Genomic DNA, 27,611 nt, shown 5'->3' on the forward strand with positions numbered 1-27,611 from the left:
GCATACACTCAATATAATTAGAAAAAAAAAAAAAAACAGCATCAAATTTAAAATATATTTTTTCTCTTTAAATCACTTTTTTTTTTTTTTTTTTACCATTCTTCAGGGGATACCCCAGGGAGAGAGATCCATGGCCAGCCCTGTCTCCTACTGCCATTCTCCAAAGTGAGGTTGGCAGTTTGGGGAGGGGCTGATTCCCCCAGAACACTAATACCTCTTTCATACAGGGTGGTGGGATGAGGGACAGAAGATCAGCCCCTCCCCTCCGCTTTCTGGCACACAGGGAGAGCAGTTACACTTACAAATATATATATATATATATATGTATTTTTTTATATATGCCTATTTATAAAAATTTATCACACTTGATCAGAACTGTCCCCCCCACCCTTTCAGTTGATCCCAAGGGAACCAGATTCTGGCCTTGGAGCCATTCCCTGGGTCTTGCTCTCTTGATGCCTCTCTGGCCCTGGACCTGCTGATCAGTGTGAGGTAGAACTCAGCATTATCCATCGTGGTCTGCAAGGAACCAGCCAGCTGTTAAGGAGCAGGGCCTCTCTCCACAGCACCCTATGGGCTCCTGACCCCCACAAATCCTAAAGGATGAAGGGAAACACCTCCCACCCCACAAGTCCCTGGGGCCTGAGTCAGAGTCAGATCCTGTACTGCAGCCTCTCTTGGATTGCCGGATCACTTGCGCCTGCCAAAGATGGACTTCTTCCCAGGATTCTTGTTGCCCACACTTAAACCGATGAGGAGCCGGGCCTTCTCCTCCTCTTCCTGCTGTTGCATGTTGAGGTCTGATTTAGTTTCTAGTTTTCCCCGGACCTCAGACCCTGTTGCAGGCTTCAGCCTTAGCTTCTCTTTGATTACCTGATAGGTTAGAGAGGAGTAAAAGGGAAGGTGAATATTAATGGGACAGGCAGAGTAAGTTAACTGGAACAAGTCAATATTTATTTAACTTACATGGACACACAATGGGGGCAATTCAGATTATTAAACGATCTCTGCTCTCAAGAAGCTTACAGTGTATTAGAACCCATTCTAAACATGAACTTATGTCAGTCCTCACTTCCCTAAAAATCAACAGTAGTTAACATATATGAAACACTCAGTAGACATTCAATTTAACCATCTGAGCAAAGTCATGGAGAGGATAGGAGTAACAATCACTCCATTCACCTGCCCCCTTCCCATGGCTGCCTGCTAACACATACATGTTACAACGAAATGCCCCTGAGCAGAGGATCTGCTTGCCAGCCTCTGCTAACCAAACAGCCATGAACTCTGCCGGGATACCTGGGCAACCAGGGCTTTGCGGCTGTCCCTCTTGACAGCCATGGCAAAGTCTAGCCACGTCCATGTGTTGTTGTGGTACTCCAGACAGGGCAGCACCAGGTTAAGGTCACCCCAGTCCACACTGTTCTTCTCACCCTGCAACAGAAAGAGTGGGAGGGAAGAGAAGAGAAAAAAATATATCGGCTGCCATTTTTAGTCCAAGCCAGTACTTGAGTCCACACCTGGTATCTTTCTGCAGCAGCAACCTACAGATACTGATACTGACTTCTCCCTATCTCAGTCTGGTACTGATTCCTAAGAGAATCCAGAGGGAATAGCACATTACCCACAGACCACCTTCACTATCTCTGTTTTTAATCTCTGATCTTATCTGGTACCCTTCCCATACTGTTCTAAGGAAGTGCTGGGAAAGGGCAGACCTTGTAGCTGACGCACAGTGGAACCTGTGGGATCTTTATATAGATGAAGGAGTTGTTCATGGCAGCTCGCTCTTTCATCTTGTCAATATCATCGACAGGGTGCTAGGAAAGGAAGGAAAGAAGTATGTACCCCTCAAACCATCACAAGAAATTCAGGACCCCAAACATCTCCAACTCCTTTCATCCCTGGAGTAGACTCAAAAAGAAACAGAAGAAATCCCCAGCCGGGCCAAACAGAGTACCCCAGGACTCTCCCATTTTCCTATTATCAGGGGCCTGTCCGGTACCTCAGGTGCTTTGCGAAATGACCTTCTGACCCCAGAACTCCGATTCAAGCCCTGTGCCACACCCTTCCCAGGGCCCAGTGGTGCTGTATCATCTGTTGCAATCAGCTGCCGAGGCTTCACCACTGGTATTCCTACAAAAAAGCAAGTACACTAGCTGTTGTCCTCCTTCGGAAGCTTCAGCCATCTCTGGGGCTGTGACCCCAGTCCTCTGGAGCTCCCCATTAAAGTTCTCACCAGTAGTCACCAGTTTGGACTTATCTTCTTCATCACCAACCTCATCATCTTCCACACTTCGGCCAGGAAAGAAAAAACCCATTATTCTATGGAAGAACTGGTGTGTCAGCTGGATGGTGAGAGGCACCACATTTACCTAAAGAGGAAAAAGGCTGAAGAAGCAATTAAGCTCAGACATCATCCCTCAGTTTACCTACCCCTAATGTAACAATGCACAGATAGCTTTTAACTGCCTTTTGTTCCTGGGTCCCCAAAGGAGTGTTTACTAACCTCAAAGTGCTCCTTAACAGAAATACCCCCAACTGGGGGCCGGACTTTGCTAAAGAGGCGAAGGGCCAGTTGTCGTCCAGACTGGCAAGAACTCTGGGGCCGCAGGACTACCTGTAGGAGAGACAGTGATAAATCAATCCACAAATCCTCTGCAGACTGAGAGAAGCAGCAATGGTCTTGCTAATCTAGGCAAGTTTCCATCTCACATCACCACATTGTATCCCATAGCTGGGAAGTGTCATTGCAAATGCCCAGTGTTAGGAAGCCTGTAAATGGGCTAGGAATAGGGAACTAAGACTTACCTTATAGACAGCATTAGGGAGGAGATTGTTCATAGTGAACCAGCCCAACTCCAGAAGATGTTCTGCTGTGTCATCCGATTTATTCACCTATAAAGACAGATCCCAACCCCCCAACCCACTATAATAAGCCTTTCTCAGGAGCCTGCCAGAGGACTGCTACCTATATCATTTGTTTTCAAGTTCTACAAATGCTTTTGTTATGTCTTTCAATCTTAGACTCAACACATCCTCTAATCCAGTATTTCTAATGGGCACTGATGGCCAGGGCACTAAGTGCCAACAATACTTTCCAGTCCCTATGACATTAAGAAATGGTCTCAACACGTTTCCAAATATCTCTAGGGGAGATGGAAGAATAATGAAGAACGTCCTGTCCTCCACGCCAAGGGTAACTGCAGGAAAGACGTATGCCAGTATAGAATTAATGATTCTATTCTAAGCTGGACTTGGGAGACTACTTTCCTCTGGCCATACAGAACAATTTTCTTCTTCAATGAGGGAAGCATTTGATCAAGCTCATCTGTATCTCTATTATTTACTATCACAAACAAATGTGCATGAGGGGTACTCTCTCTACTAATGTTTCCATCATTATTAATAACCACTCATACCACCATTAACAATCAAATAATAGTCTCTCTTTGTGAGTTAGACTCCTGAGAAAGGTCAATGCCTCTCAATACTGCTGTCTTTGTGTGACTGTATATACCCGATACCTTGCTGTAGAGGAACCGCTGCAGCTCCAGTTCAGCAATTCCTAGCTGTCCGTCTTCCTCGGTCAAGCGCCATCGTGCCTGAGCAAAGTAGAATTCAGTGCGGCGGACCACACTCACATCCTCTTGCTGCTTTCGCAGCTCCATCTTGTTGGCCTGCTGCAACTGGAAATCCTTAAAACACCTATAAAAGGATAGGAAAGTCAAAGCCAATACAGGCAACAGCATTTGGGTTAGAGGTGGAGTGGAGTGCCCTAGAATGATGCAGGAGGTAAACCCAGAGATGGACCTATTCTAGAACAACTATTCCCTAAATATTTTCATTGGATTCATTGTTTCTTACACGCTGCCACGTGAGGACAAATACCATCTTCAGTTCTACAGCTTCTTGAAGTAAGCTGTTCCTACTAATAACCCCTGCAATTATATCTGTAATCGTGTTCCCTACTGATCAACTTCAAAACATTTTATTTTTAGTTCAGTTGCACAGCATCATGGCCACAAAAATGATCTTTCTGAACTACTTGTTTTTCTTTTTCCTGAGGTACTCTAGTAAGGATCCTAAAAAAGGACTCTCCTGTTCTCAACCTGTTGGCCAAGTCTAACAAGGCTTATTCAGGAAAAGGTGCCTGAATTTACTACATCAGCCTTCGATAACATACACTAGACCTAAAGACTATCAGAACGCAGGCAAAAGAAACTGACTCCATCTTGGGCACTGGAGAAGGGCATGGGGAGAATGCTGTGGCACCTGATTAGGATATTAAGCTCTTCACTTTCCAGCTGTAAGTTGGCCTTCTCCTGGTTTAGCTGCAACTGAAGCTTTAGGTTCAGGTCAAGCAGGTTCTCATTCTTGCTATCATCCTGCAAAGACTAGGGAGCCAGAACAGGAGAAACTGAGAGATTGCCCATGTCTTAGAAGACCTCCCTACCGTCAGACTCCCTACTCCAGGAGACTACCTTCATGATAGAATACATCTGCTTTTCCAGCTGCCGTATCTGTGCCACATGCTGCCGCACTGCCTCCTGCAAATGTAATATGCTGCTGCGCTGCTCCTCGGGATTGCTAGAGATCTCGAGCTGGAACCTGACCCGCTGCTTCTTCTCACTGTGCTCCTAAAGGAACAGAAAAGGAAATGAACAAGAGACAAGCCTTGCAGTAACATAAAATATAGAGAGGAACAAGAAATGACCTCTTCCGGAATGTTCACCTTCATCTGTCACCGTTAGTAGCAAGAATAAGGAGGAGGCCAAGACGAAAGATTTGGCAATGTGGATTTCACAATAAGCCAGTTCCACAGGGGAGGGACAGAGATGGAAGTGAGGAGCAGTCTGGTGTTTTTCGAGGTAAGTGACTAAAGAAAAAATTGACCAAGAAAAACAAGGGACACTCAGACCTTTCCTAGATAACTAAAATTTCAACTGCTGCTGCTAACTAAAAGAGGATAAATCATCCATCAGGCCCTTTTTCAGTCTGAAGCATGGCTTTTGTTACTGGAGCCCAAATAAAACCACAAGGTCTGGGGGTTCCTCTGAGGCTAACTGGCATTCTATAACAGATCCTACTCACCTTCCGCTTGGGTTCTACATGGAGCAGCAGGTTATTGACGATGTCCAGGATCATAGCATATTGAGCTGGGTTGGTGGAGATTTCCAGCTCATGATGGATGAGGGTAAAGGTATCCACAGCCCCTAAATAATTGTTTGCAGCTGAATAAGAGAGTTTCTCCCTAAATTTCTATCCCATCTCCTAATCCATATCTTGAACCATGTCTGTTAATTAACCCCATAAAAGGGCTTGGTGAGATATGTTCATGGGTAGAAACACCTGCTTATTTCAGAATCAAACAATATGCATTCATTCCAGTTATTTGTTTTTTTTTGGCTGAGACTCCCGGCATGTGGGATCTTAGTGCCCCAACCAGGGATCAAACCTGTGCGCCCTGCAGTGGAAGCACAAAGTCTTAACTATGGGACCACCAGACAAGTCCCCCATTTATTCCAATTCTGTTCTTTCCTAGCAGTACTTAAAAAATAAAAAGCAAAGTGAAATGCTAATGCCCTGTGCATAGGGGGACTCTTAATAACACCACTGTCTCAAAACCACCAAGGAAATTACTTTCACAAGGTTCCTACTCCCCCCCAAAAGCCTTTCAAACCCTGAATACCTTCTTGCTTCTTCAGGAGATCTTCCTTTTCCTGGTTCTCAGGAACCTCAGGTGGCTTAATCTGTGTTGCCAGCTCAGGATCAATGTCATGGCTGTAACTAATATAGTACATTCTGCAGTTGCAGCGTGAAATGATCCTCTGGATTTGCTGGGCTTGCTGTGCCTCAGCTGGCTGGTTCCAATCTGGGAAGAGGTAGGAAAGAGATAAGAGGAAGACATTCTCAAAAGAGGTATTTTAAGAGCCTCCCAGCTATGTGTGATGTCTAGGTAACTCTAGACACTTGCTTTCAATATAGCCTAACACAAAAATGGTCCTAATCCACATATATTAATCTTGTGTGTCTGCGTGCGTGCGTGCGTGCTCAGTCGCTCAGTCACATCTGACTCTTTTGTGATCCCGTAGACTGTAGCCCACCAGACTCCTCCGTCCATGGCAAGAATACTGGAGCAGGTTGCCATTTCCTTCTACAGGGGAATCTTTCTGACCCAGGAATTGAACCCGTGTCTCCTGCTCCTCCTACACTAGCAGGAAGACTCTTTACCACTGAGTCACCTGGGAAGCCCATATTAATCTTAAGAATAAGTAAAGAAATGAGACCCCCTTCAGGATGCATGTCTGCTCCTCACCACATGATGGGGAAGAGGTGAGAACTGACCTGTGGTGGTGGTAACCATGCCTCCCACTGCCTGCCCGCTCTCCATCAGCTCCTGCACAGAGTCCAAACTACGCTGCCGGTGCTCCTCAATATTCTTTACCTGCAGACAGAGAGATATAGGCATCTTTAACTCCTTGGGGGACCAGTAGCTTGTCCTGTCCAACTGGGTCATATATATCCATAACGCAAGTATAACACTATTTAGGCTTTCACTGCCTAGAACTGATGAATCTCCCAAGGTAAAGGACAAATGTCCCTCTCTCCTGGCTCAAACTACCCAAGCTCTCCAAACCCAACTTGAGTTACATTCACGTTTTGCCAGGACTCAGGCCAGAAAAATACGAGCTAGGTAAGAATCGTGTCCAATCTCACACCCATAAGGATGGCTGCTGCTAACTCGCTTCAGTTGTGTCCGACTCTGTGCGACCCCATAGATGGCAGCCCACCAGGCTGCCCCATCCCTGGGATTCTCCAGGCAAGAACACTGGAGTGGGTTGCCATTTCCTTCTCCGATGAATGAAAGTGAAAAGTCAAAGTGAAGTCAGTCAGTCATGTCCGACTCTTAGCAACCCCATGGACTGCAGCCTACCAGGCTCCTCCATCCATGGGATTTTCCAGGCAAGAGTACTGGAGTGGGGTGCCATTGCCTTCTCCATAAGGATGGCTACCATAAAAAAATGAGAAAATAAGGCAAGGATGTGCAGAAACTGGAACTCTGTGTACTGTTGATGAGAAGTAAAATGTTATAGCCAATATGGAAAACAGTATGGCAGTTCTGCAAAAAATGAAAAACAAGGACTTCTCTGGTGGTCCAGTGGTTAAGACTCCCTGTTTCCAATGCAGGGGGCATGGGTTCAATCCCTGGTTAGGGAACTAAGATCCTACATGCCACACAGTGTGGCCAAAAATTAAAAACAAACAAAAAAAATTAACAGAATTACTCTATAATCCAGCAATTCTACTTCTGAATATATACCCAAAAGAATTAAAGGCAAGGTCTTGAATAAAAATGTATACTCCCATATTCATAATAGTGTTATTCACAATAGCTAAAATATGGAAGTCACCCAAGTGTTCATCAATGGATGAGTAGAGAAATAAAATGTGGTATATATATATACAATAGAATTCAGGTTTAAAAGGAAGGAAATTTTAACACATGCTACAACATGGATGAACCTTGAAGACAATATACGAAGTGAAATAAGTCAGTTGGTCACAAAAAGACATATATATGATTCCACTTACATGACATACCTAAAAACTTTATATATATATATATATAAAAAATAGATATTTAAGAGCACTCAAAATCATAGAGATAGAAAAGAGAATGGTGGGTGCCAGGACCTGGGGGAAAGCGAAATGGGGAGTTACTATTTAATGGGTATAGTTTCAGTTTTACAAAATGCAAAGAGTTTGGGACATGGATGGTGACGATGGTTGTAAAACACTATGAATGTACTTAATACAACTATACATTTAAAATGGTTATGATGATAAATTTTCTATAATGTTATCAATTTTTTTTGGCCATGTACACTGCATGGAGCTCTTCAAACCTGCACCCCTGCAGTGGTTTGCAGAGTCTTAACCACTGGACTGTCAGGGAAGTCCCTTTTTATCTTTTTTATGTTTATAAGTTTTATATTATGTATATTTTAATTACAGTTTTTAAAAATGGAAAAAAATCACATCATGAGCAAAAAAAATTCATCAAAACAAATGACTTCCCACCCATTTTGGTATTCGTGTGTTTGTGTTCTTGCTGTTTTCTGTCTTCGGACTGTTCTGACACTGTTGCTATGGGGGAAGGGAACTGAATCCTTTGGACTCTCTCTGCCAAGCTGAAGTCAAAGTGAATAGAATGAGTGATAACGAGAAGAACACAGACAACCTGCCAAGTCACAAAAAAATTCATATAGGAATGGCAATATCAAAGTCCTTCCCACCTCAGCCAAGGACATTCTACTCTAAGGCTAATACCACAGTCTGAGAAAAAAAGAATTCCCTTGCAAAAGAAGGCATGCCAAAAGAACAAGAGGTCCAGAAAACACCAGGAAGGGAGACCTTGCATAGCTCATCCTGCCTACCTCTGCATGAACAGCTGACATTTCCTCCGCCTATCTCCTAAGACTACGGTAAACAGTACTGCTTGCCTTATTACAGCTGTAATATATCAGCATGACCTCTCATACTATCATCAACCTGACCTTGATTCAATGCTTATTACCTCTTACATAACTTATACTTGGGGTTGAGCCTTAAGATCATTGGAGTAATAAGTACCAGTCAGGGAGGAGGGAAGAGGGGTTAGCTTTGTCTCCAGTGAGTAGAATGAAAAATGAAATTATCACGTTGGTCCCAATCAGATGTAGCTGGATCCAATAACTCATCTGAATGGACCACACCCAGAACAATGTGGACATTTAACACCTATTAAGTAATCACAATGCAGAATAGTGGCCAGATACATCTCATACCCATTAGAGCTCCCAATAAATTTGATGATAGTATATCCTAGAAATTACAGTGCAAACTTAGTTTTACCAAAATGCTGAAAATTTATAGTTTAGTCCCTGCCAACTGCTCACAATCTCACCTAACAAAAAAAATTACCTTAATATACAACTAAGACCTCCCCAAACATACTGACTTAAATAACACTTTACTTCCATCTGAATGAAGCTTTGTATTTTTCAAAGAACTTTCTCTTTGATCCTTTCAACAACCTTGTGTGAGTGAAATATTAATTCAGTTTCACAAATAAAGGTGACTTGCCCAAGGGCTCATGGCTACTAAAATGGCAAAACTGAAATCATATCTCATGTAATAACCTGCCTCCCAGACAAGCAGTCTTTCTATTCAACCTTACCGATTTTCTGAAACAACTAATCAACCATCTTCATGAGAGATCAGAGAAAGGGCAGCTAGAGAGCTTATTGAAAATTCCCAGACTTACTGCCTGTTTTTTTTGGCTGCCTACTGATAAGTATGATCTTAATAGTGGTCAGCAATCTCAAGTTAAAAAGTTGCAACTCATTTTATTCTCATGTTGGGAAATGAGAATTTCTCTTGCAATGAAACAGAATAAGTAGTATGAGATCTAAAAAAAAAGAAAAAGCACTATGTTGTCACAGATCACAGGCCAGAGACTGCATGGAGTTTCTATCTTCAAGTGTTACGAGCCTCATTATTCTACAACCTGCTAGCAAAAGGTACTATCAAGGACCCTGCAAGCCATTTTGGTGAAAGGTGCCAACTATGGAGAACTGGAGAGAGATCAGGCCTTCCCAGTCCTGCCGACTAACCTCTAACCAGAGCTGTGGGCCATCCTGCTCAGTGGGGCTGCTTTCAGTGGTGGCAAAGTACTGCATGCCATCTAGGATGCAAGTCCAGGAAGTCTTTTGCTTCAATGTGTCACCATACCAGGCTGGATGGTGTTGGCACTGGAGCAGCTGGGCTTTGGCAGCAGACACAATGACACAGCCTTCGGTCTCTGCTCCACGAAGAACCATCTATGCCAGAAACAGAAGCAGAGTCACAGCACAGGGGCCGGGAAGAAAATGGAAGGTTAGTCAAAGGACTGTACCAGTGACTACAGGTGGGTCTAATTCTGGCTTAGTGAGCTCTGCTGGCTTCTACTAATGGAAGCGATTATCCATGATATCTGTTATTAATAAAAAGTATAGTGTTTTGGAGCTCTACCCACCTATTCTTATGTAGAAGTGGAGGGGGGCAGGTAAACACACATGATTATCATCTAGCCCTATTTTGGGGTACTCTAGTAAAGAGAAGGTACCTGGCAGTTGACCAGTTCGATAAGGCAGTTTCGGTTATATATGTCATCAGTCTGGCAGGCAGCAATGCCACACAACTGGTCACTCACACCTGACTCCTCTTCTGTGAACACTACGAACCTATCTGTCTCTTCAATCAGCTTCTTCAACATGTAGGCACCTGGCAGAGGAATAAGAAGGCAGGTGGAAAGCCACAGTGTCAAAGCAAAGAGAACACATCCAGGGCCAAACTCACCTTCTTTCAATTTCTCTAGAACATATTCTCCCCAACCTGCAACTCCAGCTCAGCCCACTCCACCCCTTTTGGGTAACAGTTGTCATTTCATTTTCCTTCAATTTTAAAAAGTTAGATTCCCAAGAGAAACTTAGAAACACTATGTAAACGCTAGCATTTCTTTCTCTTAGGCATATCCACCTCTGAATTACTCTAGGATCTTTTTCCCTTCCATCGTGTTCCTTCTATTTTTCAGTTTATGTATTTTTTTAATTTTTATTTTATGTTTTAAATTGAAGGATAACTGCTTTACAGAATTGTGCTGGTTTCTGTCAAACATCAACATAAATCAGCCACAGGTATACATATGTCCCCTCCCTCTCGACTTCAAATTGTTTTAAATGCTATTTGCTGACTACTCCTTTCCACATAAATCATTCCCTTGCCATCAGTGTCACTGTGTTCTAGCTCTACTGCTTTCTCTGATCATGCCTTTAGGTCGTCCACCTTCTCCCAGGTTTTAGAGATAAGTCTATCTCTCGAGGTCTCTCCTTGGCCTGTTCCCTGTGCTTTCTTCTAAAGTTTGTCCAACAATGGTAGGTTAAGAGCACTGTCTCCAGAATTAGACTAGTGTGCCTATGTTCAAGATCCTATCTCTGCCAATTACTTGGATGGTAATCTTTGGCAGTTGGCTTTAACCTGTTGCCTTGTGTGTAAAATAATAGTAACTATCTAATATGGTTTTTGAGAGAATTAAATGGAATAGTATATAAAGTATTTTACAGGATACCTGCCACACAGTTAAGCATTATCTCCTGGGCATTAACTCTTAGCTCTATGCTGAAACTCCCAATCTCTAACTCTAAGCCGAAGCTTTTAGATCCTCATTTCCGCCTGTTTTTTAGACGTTATCCAGATGTACTACTTGCACGACAAACTCAGCATGTCCAAATTTGAACTCAACAATCCTACATCTCCACAAACCTGTGTAGCCTCTGGCTTTCCTATTTCTGATATTATTGTTACTATCAAGTCACCAGGCTCAAAGCATCAGTCAATTGTTCTCTCTTTCTCCATGTTCTAACTCCCTCTTCCAACCAGCCGCCAAACCCTACATATGTACAGAACACTTCTGTTCGTCCCCTCATCGCCACTCCCACTGCCTCTGCCTAGTTCAGGCGCTCCTGGCCTCCTGTTAAAATGCCGTAATAGTTTCCTCATTTGTCTCCCCCACCTCCAGTTACTTTCTCTCCAGCCCTCCCCAATACCACCACCAGATTTATCTTTCTAAAACTAAAATTCTAGTGATGACACAGCCCTATTCAAATCCTTCAGCAGTTCACCGCTGTTTCCTGAATAAGGAACAAAAACTCCCGAGCCTTGTGTGAAAGACCTTTGATGTTCTACCTGTGGCTTTCCTTTCCAGCATCTTCCCCATTAGCTACACCTTGTGCCAGCCCAGACTGTTCACTCTCCTCTGAGCATACTGAGCGTGACCAACTCCACTCCTGTTCAAGATATTCCCTTGGCTTTCAGTGCCCTTTCTCCTCATTTCCACATGCTTAAACCATACTCAGCCTTACTAAACCATTCTAAGTCCAGCTCAAATGCTACTTCCTCAATAAACCCTTCCCTGACCATAGGGCCTCCTTCACTACAGTTAAGAACTCACATAAGCTGTAAGTTCTCTCTAGTGGCACTCAGCATTTTTCGCCTTGTCTTTAAACTCATCATAAACTTGCATTCCTCTGTACTTGGTATTCCCTCTCCCTAAAATGCCCTCTTCCTTTTCTTTGCCTATTAAACCTCTCAGTCATGTCTGACTTCTGCAAGCCCATGGGCTGCAGCCCGACAGGCTCCCCTGTCCATGGGATTTCCCAGGCAAGAATACTGAAATGGGTTGTTATTTCCTTCTCCAGGGGATCTTCCTGACCCAGGAATCGAACCTGCATCTCCTGCACTACAGGTGAATTCTTTATCACTGAGTCACTGGAGAAGCCCCTTATCAGTCTTACTCTCTTTTAAGACCCATCTTAATTATATTATCCTTTCTGTGAAGCCTTTCTAGACTTCCCTACACTCATTTAAATAGTTTCTTCTTAAACATTCCTACCAAGCATTTTCATGACTTATTTTTTTTGGCTGCACTGCACTGCACGCAGGATTTCAGTTCCTTGACCTGGCAAATCCACGCCTCCTGCAGTGGAAACACGGAGTCTTAACCACTGGACCCCCAAGAAGTTCCTCACGACTCTTAGTTTCAAAACTTCCCCTCATCTTTACAATTCTAATGTTTAGGGTCACATGTCTAGTACATTACAAACCGTCAGTAAAGCTAAAAAGTGAATCCATGAATGAATGAGTGACTGATTCAGTGAGTAAATGAACTAGTCTTAGCTCAAAGATGATAAACTTGTCGAGGCAAGTAGAATGTCATATATATTTCTTGCTAAATCCAGTACAGTGCTTTGTGCCTATGAGGTATTCAAAAAATATTTATTGACTGAACAAATTCATCAAAACACAAAATAATTCTCTAATTCTTTGTTTCTTCTCCTTAGTCATTCTGACTAAGTCATCACTCCTTCCTGATCCTCTTCTCCTGGCCAAAGGACCAGACCCTTTTTTCTTTTTTGCCAGAATCTTAAGTTTCCTGACCAGGGATCGAACCTATGCCCCCTGCAATGGAAGCATGGAGTCTTAACCACTGGACCACCAGGGAAGTCCCATAAACCAGACCCTTTAATGTCCACCTGGCACTGCTATGTAAGACTTAGGTGGCCTAATATGGAAAAATAACAGTTTCATCTCTACACACAGATTGAACCACCCAGAATTAGTCCTTCTCAAACTCCTGTTCAAGCCCACATACATATTCTAAACCTAACCCTTCAGAGTCTTCTCTCCCAGCTTACCTCCTGAAGACCCCTTATCAGGCTGTCCACTGAAGCTGGGAGTGCTGACAGGAGGTGGGGTTGGGGCACTGGAAGGAACACTCTGCTTTGGTTTTTTGGCTGGCAGGTGGGGATCAATCTTTAACCCCTTCAGTGCCTCAGTAGAGAGGTTACGTTTGAGCACAGCCGCCTTTTTGTAGCCATCATATAAACCAAAGGCAATGTCCCGATTGGTGGTTGTCCAGGAAGCCCGTAAATCTACCAAGTGCAGCTGATGTGTGTGAAAGGCAGAATCCCCAACTCGAGTAGAGGGCTCCTAGGAAACAGGGAAAGGACCTCAGAGTTGCATGGAAATTCCCACCATTCCTCCTGAACCACAAATGCAAAGATAACAAACATGCTTGCTGAATAACAGACCTCTTCTGAGTGATACAAGACGACTGAGTGAAAGAAAAACTACGTGGGCTTAGTGTGTGTATTATATTACACTCTGACTATATCCCCTGTATTTTAAACACAGTGTTATTGTTTGTTTGTTTTTAGTCACTAAGCTGTGTCCAACTCTTTTTCGACCCCCATGTGCTATATATAGCCCACCAGGCTCCTCTCTCCATGGGATTTCCCAAGCAAGAATACGGGAGTGGGTTGCCATTTCCTTCCTCAGGGGATCTTCCCGACCTAGGGATTGAACCTGCATCTCCTGTACTGCAGGCGGATTCTCTGCCACCGAGCCACTGGGGAAGCTCTATCCACTGTATTTTAAATGACTCAAAAGAATTTCATCTCAAAATCCTTCCTTAATTGGGGGCAGGGGAGGGACCACCAAATAAAGCACTAGTGAAAAAACAAGTTTTATTCTATTTCCTGATAAGCAAGAGACTATCTTCAGAAAGAGGGGAAAAAAGAAACTTTCAGAAAGAGGGGTGCACATACCAGTGAATATATCATAAACGAACAACATAGATAATTAGAACCTAGTTAGGAACATTACCCGGGACTTCACCTAAAGCCTACTGCTATGAACTGAATTGTGTCCTCACACCAAATTTTTATGTTGAGGCCATAATCCCCAATGTAATATAATGGGGATTATAAAGATGGGGCCTTTAGGAGGTAATTAGGTTTAGATGGGGTCCTAACCAGGGTTGGGCCCTCATGACAGGATTAGTGTCATCACAAGAAGAGCCATCAGGAGCTTCCTTCTTTTCCTGGCTGGTGAGGTCACAGTGAGAAGGCAGCCATCTGCAAGCCAGGAAGACAGCCCCCACCAGAACCTGACCACGCTGCCCAGCCTCCAGCAGTGAGACAAATTTCTGCTGTTTAAGCCCCTCTGCTTACAGTATTCTGTTACGGCAGCCTGAGCAGACTTAGACAGCTACCGATACAAGCAAGGCAGCAGAGTGAATGTGTCAGGTGGTACCTCCTCAGCCGTGCGACTGCTGTGCCGTTGGTAGGTCAGGGAGGACAGGCTCAGCAGGTGGGTCTTTGTTACCAAGGGATCAAGGCAGTGGTCAGCATTCTCTTCAGCGGGCGAAGCCATCAGGTGGACAGTCGCCTGGCTTAGGTCACTCACCATCTGGGTCACACTCCAGTCAGAGATGAGGCGCCGCATCACTGTGCCCGCTGAGGAGAGGAGGCACACAGGGCCCATGCAAGCCAGCACAGAAGGCCAGTGTGGGGCACAGAGAGAGGCGGGGGGCACTGAGGAGCAGGACGGGGGACAGGCGCGGAGAGACAAGGGAGCCTCTGGTCTCACCTTGAGGTATCAGCCGCTGAGTTCCCCGAGTGAAGACGTGGCCCTGACTGCACTCAATCTGGACGCCACGCTGCTGGGCGAATGAGGCCCAGTAATGCACCTGGCAACGAGAGAACATAACACTGAACCGAAGACGGCGCCAGGGAGGTGACTCACCCAGTGAGGGAAAACAAGAAAACTAGAGAAGTGGACAGCTGTCAGCAGCGCCATCAGAGCTGACCTGCAGCTGGGGAAAGAGCGCGGTATAGGAAAGTTGCTTGTAGTGCTGGCCGAGTTTCTTCTTGCTGGGTTTCAGGTTGTTGAAGAGCTTTCCCCTACAAATAGGCCTTGTGACACTAGTCCAAGTTGCCCAGAAGTTCTGCATCCAGCGCAGGGTGCTACTATACAGCAGAATCCGGGGCTGGGATATCGCTGCAAAAGAAATGATAGACATTTCCCAGCTGTGGTTAAAACTCAGATGAAAGGACTACCCTGGTGGTCCAGTGCTAAGACTCTGTGCTCCCAATGCAGGGGGCCTGGGTTCAACCTCTGGTCGGGGAACTAGAGCCCATATGCCGCAACTAACAGTTTGCATGCCACAGGCCTCAACTAAAAAATTTCACAGGCCATAATGAGGATTCTGCGTGCCAACTTAGACCTGGCACAGCCAAATAAATTAAAAAAAAAAAAAAATGCAGATGAAGCTAAATCCTTTCCTAGCTTCAGGGTTTTGCTTTTTTTTTAAAATTCACTTGTTGAAGGGCTTCCCAGGTGGCACTAGTAGTAAAGAACCTGACTGCCGATGCAGTTAACTCGAGATGTGGGTTCAATCCCTGCGTCGAGAAGAGCCCCTGGAGAAGGAAATGGGAACCCACCCCAGTATTCTTGCCTGGGAAATTCCATGGACAGAGGAGCCGGGCAGGCTGTAGTCCTTGGGGTGGCAAAGAGCTGGACACGACTGAGCACACCACACACTGCTGAAGCAATAGCTCCCGGTACTTTCTTTCTTTTTTTCATTTTGGCTGTGCTGGGCCTTCAGCAGCACAGGGGCTTCACTGCCCCGGCATATGGGATCTTAGTTCCCTAGTTACAGATCAAACCCATGTCCCCTGCATTGGAAGGCAGATTGACAACCACTGCACCACCAGGAAGGCCCCCAAGCTTCAGATTTCAGAGGTTTAACAACCCCAATGGCACTCAAGCCTCACACTCTCTCCTTTCAAAGACCCAAGAACTCTACTTCTACCAACCCTCTTCCAAAAAGGATCCTAACCCCAAAGCTCCCTTGCTCTTTTCTGATCCCCTCTCCAGAGGGTCAAGCTGAAGTCCTCAGTGTCTAAGCTCATCCTCCCAAGCCCTTTCTCCCCAGCCCTTTCTCCCCATTGCCCCAGACCCAAGCCTCACTTCCACTGTGCCGAGTCAGATCCATCTTGATGGAGAGATTGAGGTTCTCAGAGCGAAAGGCCCGGTAGGAGTCATGGAACTGGCCCAAGGGCACCTCAGGCAGGAACTCTGGGGCCCGCAAAGTGACACCATGGTGATCGTGGGGGTTCCCGTGACACAGCCACTGCAGGTCCAGGGTCATGCAGAGGTCAGGCAGGTGAAGGAAGCAGCAGTCGTCATACCTGGCTCACAACACAGCCCTGGTCACCAGCGGCCCCTCGGCTCTCCCCATCTCCCCCAACCCTGAGTCCCACACACCGTCTGAGGCTCCATCCGTTACTTCACTCACTTAGAGGCTGTTCTCACGTTGATATCCAAGTCACCCTTGAACACAAACTGACCGGGTTTCCAGTGAAAAGACAGGTGGTTCCATTCCCAGTGCATATTTTCAGTTGTGTTGTATGGATCCTGTAACCACCCCAAAAACTTGGTGAGATATAACTAAGCGTTATCACCTCCTCCTCCCAAATCAGTGCTTTTCTCTCTTCCCCCATATGCTGTACAAGCCCCAGCCCTACCATCCTCAGAAGAAAACAGCTCCTCTGGACCCCTCACCTCAGTGGCCAGCTGGTGCAGGTTGGCCTGTTCAATGTCCATGTGCCAGTCCCCGTGGAACAGAAGACGGCTCTTGTCCCACCAGGGCAGGGGTGGACTGGGGTCAGCTGAGGGCTTGGTCAAGAGGTCCACACACTGGCCAATCAGTGTCCATGCTGGATCCCAGCACGGGCCCCATACCACGGTGTACTGGAAGATTTCCGCTGGGGCAGAGGAGCACAGGACGCAGCCTGTTATACACTTTCACCCCTCTCTTTGGCCTTTACTCCAGAAGGGCCTCAGCTCATCTCCCACCCCAGCCATCACCACCATCTCAGTCAAATCATCTGCCCTCCCCTACTCACAGTGGAAATCGTGATAGAACTTGAGTGGGGGCATGTTCCTCTCGATGGCCACATTGCCCCAAGGAAGCCCCAGCGGCAGGATCTGGCGCCGCCGAGAGCAGGGCTGACCGCTCTGCTCAGTGCCCACCAGTCGACCCATCAGCCGCCAGTCACGGATCTCAAACAAGTACCGGGGATAGTCTCTTATCCGCACTGTCAACACAGGGAGGACACACAGTGGCTACCCAGGAAACTGAGCACTCGCAGGCCCTGCTTCCCCCTGCCACTATTTTTACATCTATTTCACAAAGTCAACTGAGAGAATAAGAGCTGGCAGTTGGCAGCAAAGCCAAAAAAAGGGCACGGAGACCTTGAACAGAGAGTGAGGGGGATAACACTGAGATCCAAGAGCCACACCAACCCTGAAGATGACTGTGTTAGCTGTGCCCCTGTGTTCAGCCAAGCAGTTTCAGGGTGAAATTCAGGAACAGGGAAAAGGAAGAGGAGTCCACCCATCCCACTCCACCCACGCCCAAAACAGCCGCATTTCCCAATATAACGGAGCTCCTCTGTAATTGCTCAAAGAGCTCCCTGGAGCTCCAAGGGCAAACCCTGGGCTCTGCAAACAAAGAAGTGTTACTTACCCAGAAATGTCTTGACGCTGCACTTGAGCATCCTACACCACTGAATGACAAGATCTATTCCCTCAGCAGGGAAAGGGCTGCCTGGATCAAGCTCTCGAACCTGCTCTAGCACACGCTCAGGACCGTGGAAGGAGGCATCTGCCAGAGCCACCAGTTCTAGCCCTGCCAGGCTCCAAGTGAGCAGTGCCCGGCGCATGGGCGTGTTGCCATAGAGACGACGGGAGCGCTGGATGTAGATTTCGATGTTTTTATGTTCCAAAGAGGCATACAGCTCCTCGATTTTGCGGGCAGGCAGTAACTCCCCGTGCTGCTTCCGCAGGGCGGCCACTTTGGCATCCAGCAACTGCAGCCTTTTGGCACTCTCCTTACTTTCATCCTTCATCAGCTCGTAGTTATCACGAAGTTTCACCTCAAAAATGTCATCCAGGAAAACCCATGAGAAGTGCTGGACCTTCAGGAGTATATCAGGTGGGAGCGGGGCAGAGCTGGGAGAAGCCTGAGAGCGAGACCCTCCATGCAGGCCCTTCAGCCACTTCTGAACTCCCACGGCCTCGTCCAGAGTCCGAGAGAAATCATACTGATAAGGAAACTCCACGGAGACTGAACCCAGGGAGAGGAGCCACACGCGGTTCCGGAGCGTCTGCAGCCCAGGGAAGGGGTTCCGGTGAAGGATCATTTCCTCCAGCTCGGGGAGCAGCTGCACCTCCACCTCCTTGAAGCTGAAGATGCTGTTGCCATCGAAGCCCGCAGCCAGCTCTGGGCAGTAAGCCTGCAGTGAACCCCCGTGCCGGCTCAGGGACACACTCTCGGCAGCCAGGGTAATGAACTTGTCCTCAGCTACAAAAGCTGTCAGCTTGGCTGTGCTCACCTCCAGCGTCAGGTTTAGCAGCCGCTTTGGCGGGGAGGACTCTGGGGGACAGCCTTCTGGCTCAGAGGGGGTCGCTGCAGTCTCTAGCTCAACAAGGGGAACAGTCTCAGGGAAAAGAGTGGTTCTTAGTAGGTCTCGGCACTGCAGGGTGGCCAGCACATGCTGGTACAGGTACATGTGATCTGGGGGGCTCCAGAGTAAGGTCAGCCCTGAGCCACACTGAACCTTTACAGAACAAGAGGAAAGGATTGATCGATTACCACATCCTAGAACATGAGAGATGCAGGAACTATTATATACACGCACAAGAACTATCTCTACTCAGAAGTCTTTCCTGAGCAACCACATTAATTACCCCCTTGCTTTGCTCCTCTTTGCACTAGTATGCTGAGCTAACAGTTCCTACTTATATTTACAAGCACTTACTCTTTTTTTAAGTTCTCCTCAACCGGATTCTAAATTGTCTGAGAGTAGAAACCATTTAATTCTCTGGTATCTACCAGAGAATATCCAGTATACAGATGTACTCGATAAGTCATTTGGCTTTTATGTTTCTGCTCATGATTTACCTTTCCACAACAACCACCTTCTGTATAATAACTACTGCAAGAATCAACTGGAAGATGTTTCATGCGCTGATTGTACCTTGACTTAATTCTTAAAAAGTACTGGTCACAAGTTCATATAGCAACTGACTTATGGGAAAGTATGCCTCAAAGAAGGGATTAGAGGAACTCTGTTAGCCTGAAAAACAAAGTCAATTGTCCATAGTTAGGCAGACAGAGAAAATTTAAATTCCAAGACCAAAAAATTCCTCTGAGTTCCAATCTCTATAAAGGAAACTCTTCAGTTTCCAAAGGAAGTTGAAGTCCGATGAACAGGGAAATATCTCACTCTCCTCCCAAAAGGACCCCATGTCCAACTGAAATGATACCCTGAGAAGAAAGGTACTGGGAAGCCTCTCAAAGCTTTCCAGTGCCTCCATCTTCAGATCTCTTCCAGCCCGTTGATGAGCTGAGTGCTTCAGTAAAATGCCACCAGGCATGACCCTTAAGAGCCCTTTATTTATATATATATCCATATATCAGATATATGCACTGAAATCTTTACAGTTGAAATTATATGTCTGATATCTGCTTCAAAATAATCCCATAGTAGAAGGCAGGCACGACTGCTCAGAGTTTAACTAAATGAGGTTGGTCCTAAGTTGGTAATTATTGAGGCCAGGTATGATTGCATGAAAGTTCATATACTCTCTGGTTTTATATGTATTTTAAGTTCCATATTAAAAGATAAAAATGTACAACACAAGCCAGGAAAAAAGACCAACCACTAGGCGTTACGTTTCTCACAGGTGAGTTTCACAACGTGACTCAAGACTGGAAAATGCTCTAAGCCAGGGAAAAACCAATCTGACCCCACCTTGCCATAGAAACATTACCTCTAGAGAGCGGATGCTGCTGTGATAGGTGACGGAGAGCATGGAGAAGCTGAGCACTGGAGTGGGGATGTCAGGAGCCTTACAACAGGGCTGCATCTTCTCTGTGACTGACTTCACCAGCGCAAGCACAAGTCCTTGAACACCCACAGTGGAGGTCTCAGCACTTCCCAGGACAGTCAGTGTGTCCAGCCGGATCTCAGAAGCACCTAACATCCAGAAACCATGTCAGGGTTGGTGCTTGGCTCTCAAACGCCAACGTCAGTCCTCACTCTCCTTCCTTCCTTATTCCCTTCACTCTGGTTATCCTTAATCCCCACACTTTCCTAACCTAATTCCTCATGTTTTAGGGAAGTTTTTCCTTTCCCATTTTAACCTAACTACAGCTGGCAGGGCCAAAGAAGTACCCAAACTCCCACCAATTCCCCAGAGATACATCAGTTTCTCTCTAGAACTAAATACACAAAGAAACAGAAAACTAACTGCATCTCCTTCTCCTGATCAGATATCAAAGCTGTTTTTTCTTATACACTTTGCTCTCTGTAAGCCCTTAAGAAATATCAAGAAGCCCAACAGTTACACAAGACCTTTTAACATTTCCTGCCTCTGACTTAGAAAATTTTCGAATAACTGATTTTATTACATGAGGAGCAGCAGCGTAATCTGCTTAGGTTACAAACTACCCACTTCAGTATAGCATACTGTATACTATACTGTGTAAACTACCCACTTCCTGTCCCACTTACCAACCAGGGCAGAAAGGGTGAACAAGTTCATGTCCTCCACCTTCAAGTCCACCTTCCACAGTAACGACACAGATTCCCCAAATGAGGATTCCCTAGAGACAGCTGACTTCCCAGACTGTGGACCCATCAAGGAGAAGATCCGAGACAGACACTGAGCACAGGTATCTGATACCTCCACCTGCAGTCCTCGGATGGTACAGTCAAGAAAGAGGGTATCTGACTGAGTGCTGGACAGGCCCAGAGGCTGGTTATAGCTACCCTAGAAAAGAAACAACAGGACTTCATCAGAAGCATGCCGACACACAGTTCTGTCATGCACAGGTGCACCATCTGCTGCCAAAAGAGGTGCTCAGTGCTCTAGAGCGTGGCAGGATGAGCAAACTCTACAGGCTACTGTTCACCAAAGTCCCCACCTACCTGTAGTGTGAAGGAGTCCAGGACAAGCGCCTCACCCCAAACATGCATATTGGGTGGGTGGGGTGCTCTCTGAATATGGGAGTCACTGCCCACCCGCCAGCAGAGGTGGTCCACAGTTAGGACGCCCCGTTGATGGATACTCTGTGGTCTCAAGTGCTGGTAATCTAAACACAGAAGGTGGGAGAGAGGACTTCTTTGGAGCCACAGTGGCCATCAACTGGGCCCAGCTCCACTAATGAACAAATTGTTCCTTTTCCATCGCAGAGCCTTACCCAGAGAGATGGAATTGAATCCCAAGGCAAAGGGCGGTGTATCTCCCAACTGAATGGAAACATTGACGTTGGAGATGGAGGTGCTAAAGATGATAGGTGCCAGGATTTGAGGAAAGGCTCTGTACGGGGACAAGACTTCATTGTCTGACAAGGAAAGAACTGCAACTTCCTATCATGTTACAGATTTCAGAAGCTCTCAAAAGGCACGGTGAGTTTTGTTGTGATTCTTAGGAAAGGATGCAACTAGAAAAAGATTGAACTCATCAGCTTCCTCCTACTCCCAGTGATAATCCATAGAGACTTATGAGGTTGAACCAGATGAAATTGCTATTTTCATGTATCAAATAGTATATATCAAATATGATGAATACCAGTATATCTTATGATTCAACTTAATACCACCAAGTAGCATCACTTACAAACCACTGACCTCTATGGGACACAGTGCAAGTACTATACACACAGACAGGGCACTCATGACATGGCAGGCACCTTATAATCCAAGGCAGATGAGATATCGATTATCTAAGTTCAGTTCAAGAAATGTTCATTTTACATAATAAGGAACTGTGCTGGGCACCGAGGACATAAAAACAAAGAATTCTGTCATTCATTCTACTGCCAGAGTCTCATCTAACAGAAAATATAAAGCATGTTTGCTGTTAAGACTGGGCTGTTGAAACTGAGATTTAAAAAAGATCAAACAACTAAATACATATTTAACACAAGATGCCACTCTAGACCAAAAAATCTAAGAATGCACCTGATAAGATAGTGGCCGAAAAAGATTACACTGACCTGTCCTTCCTTTGCTTAAGAACAGATGAACTAGACTCCTGGGTTTCCAGCGCTAGCATGTGTAGCCAGTGAGAGAACTCCTGGTGCCGGTAATGAATAATACAAGTGTTCAGAACCAGGGAGGCTGAGAGGTCAATGGTGGTCACCTGGAAACGAGCACACCGGAACTGCGGGTTCAGGTTTTATTTTACATGCTCACGACTCAATGACGTATGGGGAGAGCAGAAAAAGGGATGATTCTTGGTCAACAGACCTGCACGTTAGCCTTGAGGGAGTTGAGGCAGACAATGCGCTGGCGGCTCTGGGACAGCAACAACCCATCTGTAAGGGCAAAGGGCAGATGAGAGGAGGACACGGAGAGGGTGAGAGGAAAGACTAGGAGAGGGTCAGGGGCAGGCGAGGAGATGAAAGAATGTCACCAATACTCGTTAGTTTCAGTACATTCCCAACTCCCCCTCCTCTGCATCACTGATATTGAGTTAAGAAGACCAAGTAAGGCATTGGGGAAGTGTGTGACTGGTCCTCCCGTTCTCTCTCAATACCCAACCCCACCCATGAACCTTTCAGAAGGAGTTCGGTGCTCATCTGTGCCACATCAGAATTCGCCGTGAAGCTTCGCAGGGGCAGCTGGTCCTCATCACGGTGGTACAGGAAATGCAGCAGCTTCAATGTCCAATTCAGGTGCCTGGACCAGAGACAGAGTCTGGCTTAGAAATACATGGGATGCTAGTCTTACTCCCTTTCCCCCTTCACACAAGCTCAGTGCAGCTACTGGGCTGGTTATGGAGACCCCAGCACACAGCTCCATTTATCACTCTCCACACTTGTGTGTCAGGAGAGACCTCACCTCTTTTGACTATTCATGGACAACACCACACTTGTGATCTCCATCTTCACTTTGACCTGGTCCGGCAGCTGCTGAAGAAGGTATAGGCCAGGCAGAGTTGGCTCAGCCAAGTCTTCTGTCAGCTCTGAAAACACCAATAAATAATACAAAAGCCATCAACTCTTAACACTCAAGTCTCTCAATATGCCAATCCCTCTTCAGCCAAATGTTCCCACATAAAGTAGGCTAGGCAAACGTCCAAACTTAGGCAATAAGGCCAAGATCCCAGGGATCCAGGCACCTACTGTACTTCCTTCTCCAGGGTCTAAAAAACAGTCTGGAGGACTTCCCTGGTGGCGCAATGGATAAGAATCTGCCTGCCAATGCAGGGGACACAGGTTCAACCCCTGGTCCAAGAAGATCCCACATGCCACAGAGCAACTAAGCCTCACGCCACAACTATTGATCCCATACTCTAGAGCCTGCGAGCCACAACTGATAAGCCTGTGGGACACAACAACTGAAGCCCAAGTGCCTAGAGCCTGTGCTCAAGAACAAGAAAAGCCACCGCAATGAGCAGCCTGTGCGCTGTAACAAGAGAATAGACCCAGCTCTCTGCAACCAGATAGCTGGCATGCAGCAACAAAGACCCAGTGTGGATAAAAACAAAACAAATAAACGTAATAGTGTGTACATGTCAAAATAAATAACTAAAAATAGTATGGAGAGCAGGTTATTATAATGAAAAGAATACGGACTTTTGGGCCAAATAATACAAACCCCGTTTTTATTACTGACTACCCATGTGATCTCAGTCAAGTTACCTAATCTTCCTAGGCACTTTAGTTTCCTCATTTGTGAAATGCTGAGGATTTAGTAGGGGAACGTGTACAAAACACAAAGTTCAGGCCTCATTTATGATAATTACTCACTAAATGTTCTTTCACGTACCACGAGCAAATGCCTTCTTTCCTCTAGCTATCCTCAAAGGCCAGGATTAAAGGCCACGGCAAATAACAAATCACACCTAAATGGGTGGTGAGACCACTACTTTTTTTTTTCTACTTCCAAAAGAATGCCCAACAGGGAAGCTAAGAAGCTCACTGACTGGGACTTTACCTGAACCGGGAAGAGGCTTGGGGGCCAGGCCTGTGCCCTGGCGCAGCAGCTGACTGTGAAAGAGGCCCTCATGCAGTTCGGCATGGAGTGTCCACACATCCACCGTGATCGCCTTCAGCTGCCCGCTGCTGATGCCCACCTCGAGACACAGCTTTAGGGCAAGTGAGAGCTCTGCTAGACAGGTGTCCTCCTACAGGGAAGATAAGCCTCTAAGGTATGACTGTGTCAGGAGCTTGCGGTCAAAATGCTGTGGTCTGCAACACATCCCTGAGGGAACCCCATAGCACACATAATCTAGAGTGCAAGCCCTGAGTGCCTTCGTATTTTACGCCCAGAAGAAAAACAAGGCATCTGAACAACTGTGACGTACTCACCAACTGGCCGCTCTTTAGAACTTTGCTGTTGATCTGACTTAGGCTCACCTCACACTTCAGCCTGGAAAGGAAAAATAAAAAGAGCACCTGGCCCCTTTCCTCATCATTTACCTTCAATCAAGCTTTGTTGGCTGGAAGGCACGAGGCAAGCAGAAGTGCTTAATCTTACTCTCTCCTCAAATTACACAGAATGAGAGAACTTGACACCTTGATAAGAAAGCCCTGATATCCACCCAGCCTGAAACAACTGTAAGGCAACAACAGGGTTATCGAACCTTCTTCTGCCCTGTGCTTACCTCTTCCCATCACTATCCAAAAGAAAACTGCTTTCTCTGATCTGAATATGCCACAAGGACTCAGAAGTAGCCACCTTGAGGACCATGATGTTTATAGAATCTACATGAATGGAGAACAGCTGGAAGGAAGATGCAAAGATGAGTGATAATTAATATCAAGGCAATGTCGTGCCTTTCCAATGGAAAAATAATGAGGCACCTCTTAGCATTATGCCTTAAGTACATTAGAAAAAGCCACCCATAACTCCAAAACCAGCCATTCCTACTTCAGTCCACGGAAGTGGGAAAATAGCCTCACCTGGCAGATTTTCAGTAAGGATGGGCTGAAGGCCAGCTCCTTTTGGTGCGCCCCAGTACTCTGGGAAAACGGGGCAAACAGGCTAGAAACCTTCTGTAGGTCAGTTCTGATACGTACTTCTCCAAAGCACAAGGCCACATAGTGTCTGTACAGGAGAGAAATCTCACTGCCACCAGGTCCAAACCCCTTCCATACCAGTCTTTTCCCCTCCCTCATACTCATTTTCCCATCCTCCCTAAAAACAGCTCAAATCATGGAAGACAGTCTCAGAGTACTTATCAATATCTGTCTCACAAAACAACAGCTTCCAGGCTAACCCAGAGACACCATCAAGAACCTGCTTCCCTCCTTGGGCTGTGGGGCCTCTGGAAATGAATCTCAATATGCAAACCACAATCCCAAAACATTCCCCAAGAGGAGAGTGAAGAGATAGAGTACTCACGGCAGATCATGGCTAAGGAGTTTGCTGGAAATCCACAGGCTATCGATTTCCTAAAACAGTGTGAGAGGAAGCTTTGTACACTGGCTGTTAGGTAAGCCCAGAGCAGTTTGACAGGACAAGAAAGGTTATAAGAGGAGGAAGTACGAGAGCCCTTCCACTATTCTCCATTCCATTTCCCCCAGCCTTTCTCCTCAGCACTATATCTTGTTCCTCTCAGTGACATTGGTTAGACTTTAATATTTCTCTCTCATGGATTTTTGCCATTTCCCCTTTTATATTAGAATGGTAATCTTCGTTATCTTTGGTCTCTGTGTTACTTCTGTATTTTTGTTCTGTACTTTACTTCCCTATTTTTTTACATGCCCTGGAAACCCTGTGCCTCAAAAGCATTTTTGAAAGAACTTGCATCAGTTCCAGTATTCTCAAATAGGCTCTAAAATCATCTTGGCAAAGGGGTGGCAAGGCTGGGTTAACTAGGAAAGCCACCAGGATTTTTTAAAAAGGACATTAGAAGTTGAAATTCAGCTAGATCAACCCACATACATTCCCCAGGAGTTTCCCAGGACTCACCACTGTTTGCTGGTGCTGCTGAAACTTAAGACTGACATTCTGAATCCAAAAAAAGGAGCCAATCTTTAGTTCCGCCTGCAGCTTCTGCTGACACCACTTGGTGGCCAACCGGACCACAAGCCACCTGCAGAAAAATCCTTTTGAGTTCACAAGACCCTCTCCTAAAGGGTGGCCACCCTCACCCCCTGCAGGTCTTAGAAAGCCTGGCAAAGGATCATGAACTGGAGGTGGATCTTCTGGGGCAATACTCCTGTCTCCCAAAACACCACTCTGCCATATACATTCAGTCACGCTGATCAAGACCCTAGCCCGAGTGTCCCCTCCACCCAAATGAAATCAGATGAACTAAGCACCGCCGTTTAAGTTGGAAACAAAGAAAGCAATCCCTCAAATCCTTAGGAACCTCAGAGGTAGAGAGAAGAGGTCCCAACAGGAGTTGAAGTCCAGGCATCCATGTCAGGTGTGCCATCACACAACCCCCTAAAGGTCTCCTTCTCCGCCCTCCAGACAGGTGTCTGAGAGAAGGCAGTGTGGGGTCACATCCGGCCGGCTCCAGTGCCGCTCTCCCTGGGCAGCCAGACCTGTTCCGGCTCTCCAGGGCGAGGCTGCAGGTGCCCTTCGCACTCGGGGAAGGGGACATTCACGGGCATGCGGACGGGGAAAGAAAAACCACTATGCCGGGCCCCCTCCTCATTCACACCCCTATTCACCACCCAATCTCAGCATCTTCTTAGGCCTCGGCCGCTTGCTCAATCTCCCGGTTCTCCCGGTTCCCTCCAGCTAGCTCCACTCTTACGCCCCCGCGCGACCCCTCCCCTCGTCGCGCGCCTCCTCCCCGGCCCCTCCCCCTCCGCCGCCCGCGCAACTCCCCCAACCCCCTCCCGCGCGCCTCTTTCCAGCGCGCCCCCTCCTCAGTCTCTCTTCCTTCCCTTCCCACCCCCTCCGCCACCCGTCGTGGCCGGGATCCCCTCACCGGACTAGGAAGAGGGCGCTGAGCCCTAACAAAAGCAAGGCCAACAGCGCGGAGAAGAACAGGGGCATTCCGGCCCCGGCCCGGCCTGGCTCCGGCCCCGGCCCCGGCCCGGCCTGGCTCCGGCCCCCGCCCTGCCGGGGCGCCACCCCCTCCCGGCGCCCGCCCCGCCAGCTCCGAGCTGCGCCGCCGCGGGCCGACCAGCAGCACGCGCAGGGAGA

The 27,611-nt window shown here is 46.6% G+C and overlaps 1 protein-coding gene across 3 annotated transcripts; it reads right to left on the reverse strand.

Annotated features, from left to right (window-relative positions):
• Window positions 1-75: 75 nt before the first annotated feature.
• On the reverse strand, window positions 76-27,525 carry KIAA0100 (KIAA0100 ortholog). Of its 3 annotated transcripts, none has more exons than XM_027519083.1 (39): window positions 27,394-27,523; window positions 26,421-26,544; window positions 25,851-25,900; window positions 25,409-25,553; window positions 25,111-25,229; window positions 24,815-24,875; window positions 24,441-24,630; window positions 23,343-23,466; window positions 23,056-23,180; window positions 22,749-22,816; window positions 22,496-22,641; window positions 21,698-21,816; window positions 21,426-21,589; window positions 21,009-21,267; window positions 20,266-20,471; window positions 17,957-19,049; window positions 17,334-17,525; window positions 16,990-17,192; window positions 16,724-16,842; window positions 16,396-16,616; window positions 15,233-15,423; window positions 15,013-15,112; window positions 14,677-14,879; window positions 13,278-13,572; window positions 10,151-10,308; window positions 9,660-9,866; window positions 6,349-6,448; window positions 5,693-5,875; window positions 5,095-5,216; window positions 4,485-4,640; window positions 4,276-4,397; window positions 3,528-3,708; window positions 2,812-2,898; window positions 2,510-2,620; window positions 2,240-2,375; window positions 2,006-2,136; window positions 1,719-1,820; window positions 1,300-1,434; window positions 76-873 (listed from the first exon to the last, which is right to left on the reverse strand). In XM_027519083.1, the coding sequence occupies exons 1-39, from the start codon at window positions 27,459-27,461 to the stop codon at window positions 691-693; spliced, it is 6,699 nt and encodes a 2,232-aa protein (XP_027374884.1). In that variant the 5' UTR covers window positions 27,462-27,523; the 3' UTR covers window positions 76-690. The 3 variants fall into 3 exon arrangements, 2 of the variants coding, with proteins under 2 accessions (XP_027374884.1, XP_027374882.1); XM_027519081.1 differs by having other exon boundaries at window positions 22,496-22,662; XR_003506929.1 differs by having other exon boundaries at window positions 822-873; window positions 2,240-2,391; window positions 22,496-22,662; window positions 27,394-27,525.
• Window positions 27,526-27,611: the final 86 nt, after the last annotated feature.

Source organism: Bos indicus x Bos taurus, chromosome 19 (assembly GCF_003369695.1).
Source record: "Bos indicus x Bos taurus breed Angus x Brahman F1 hybrid chromosome 19, Bos_hybrid_MaternalHap_v2.0, whole genome shotgun sequence".
Taxonomy (NCBI): domain Eukaryota; kingdom Metazoa; phylum Chordata; class Mammalia; order Artiodactyla; family Bovidae; genus Bos; species Bos indicus x Bos taurus.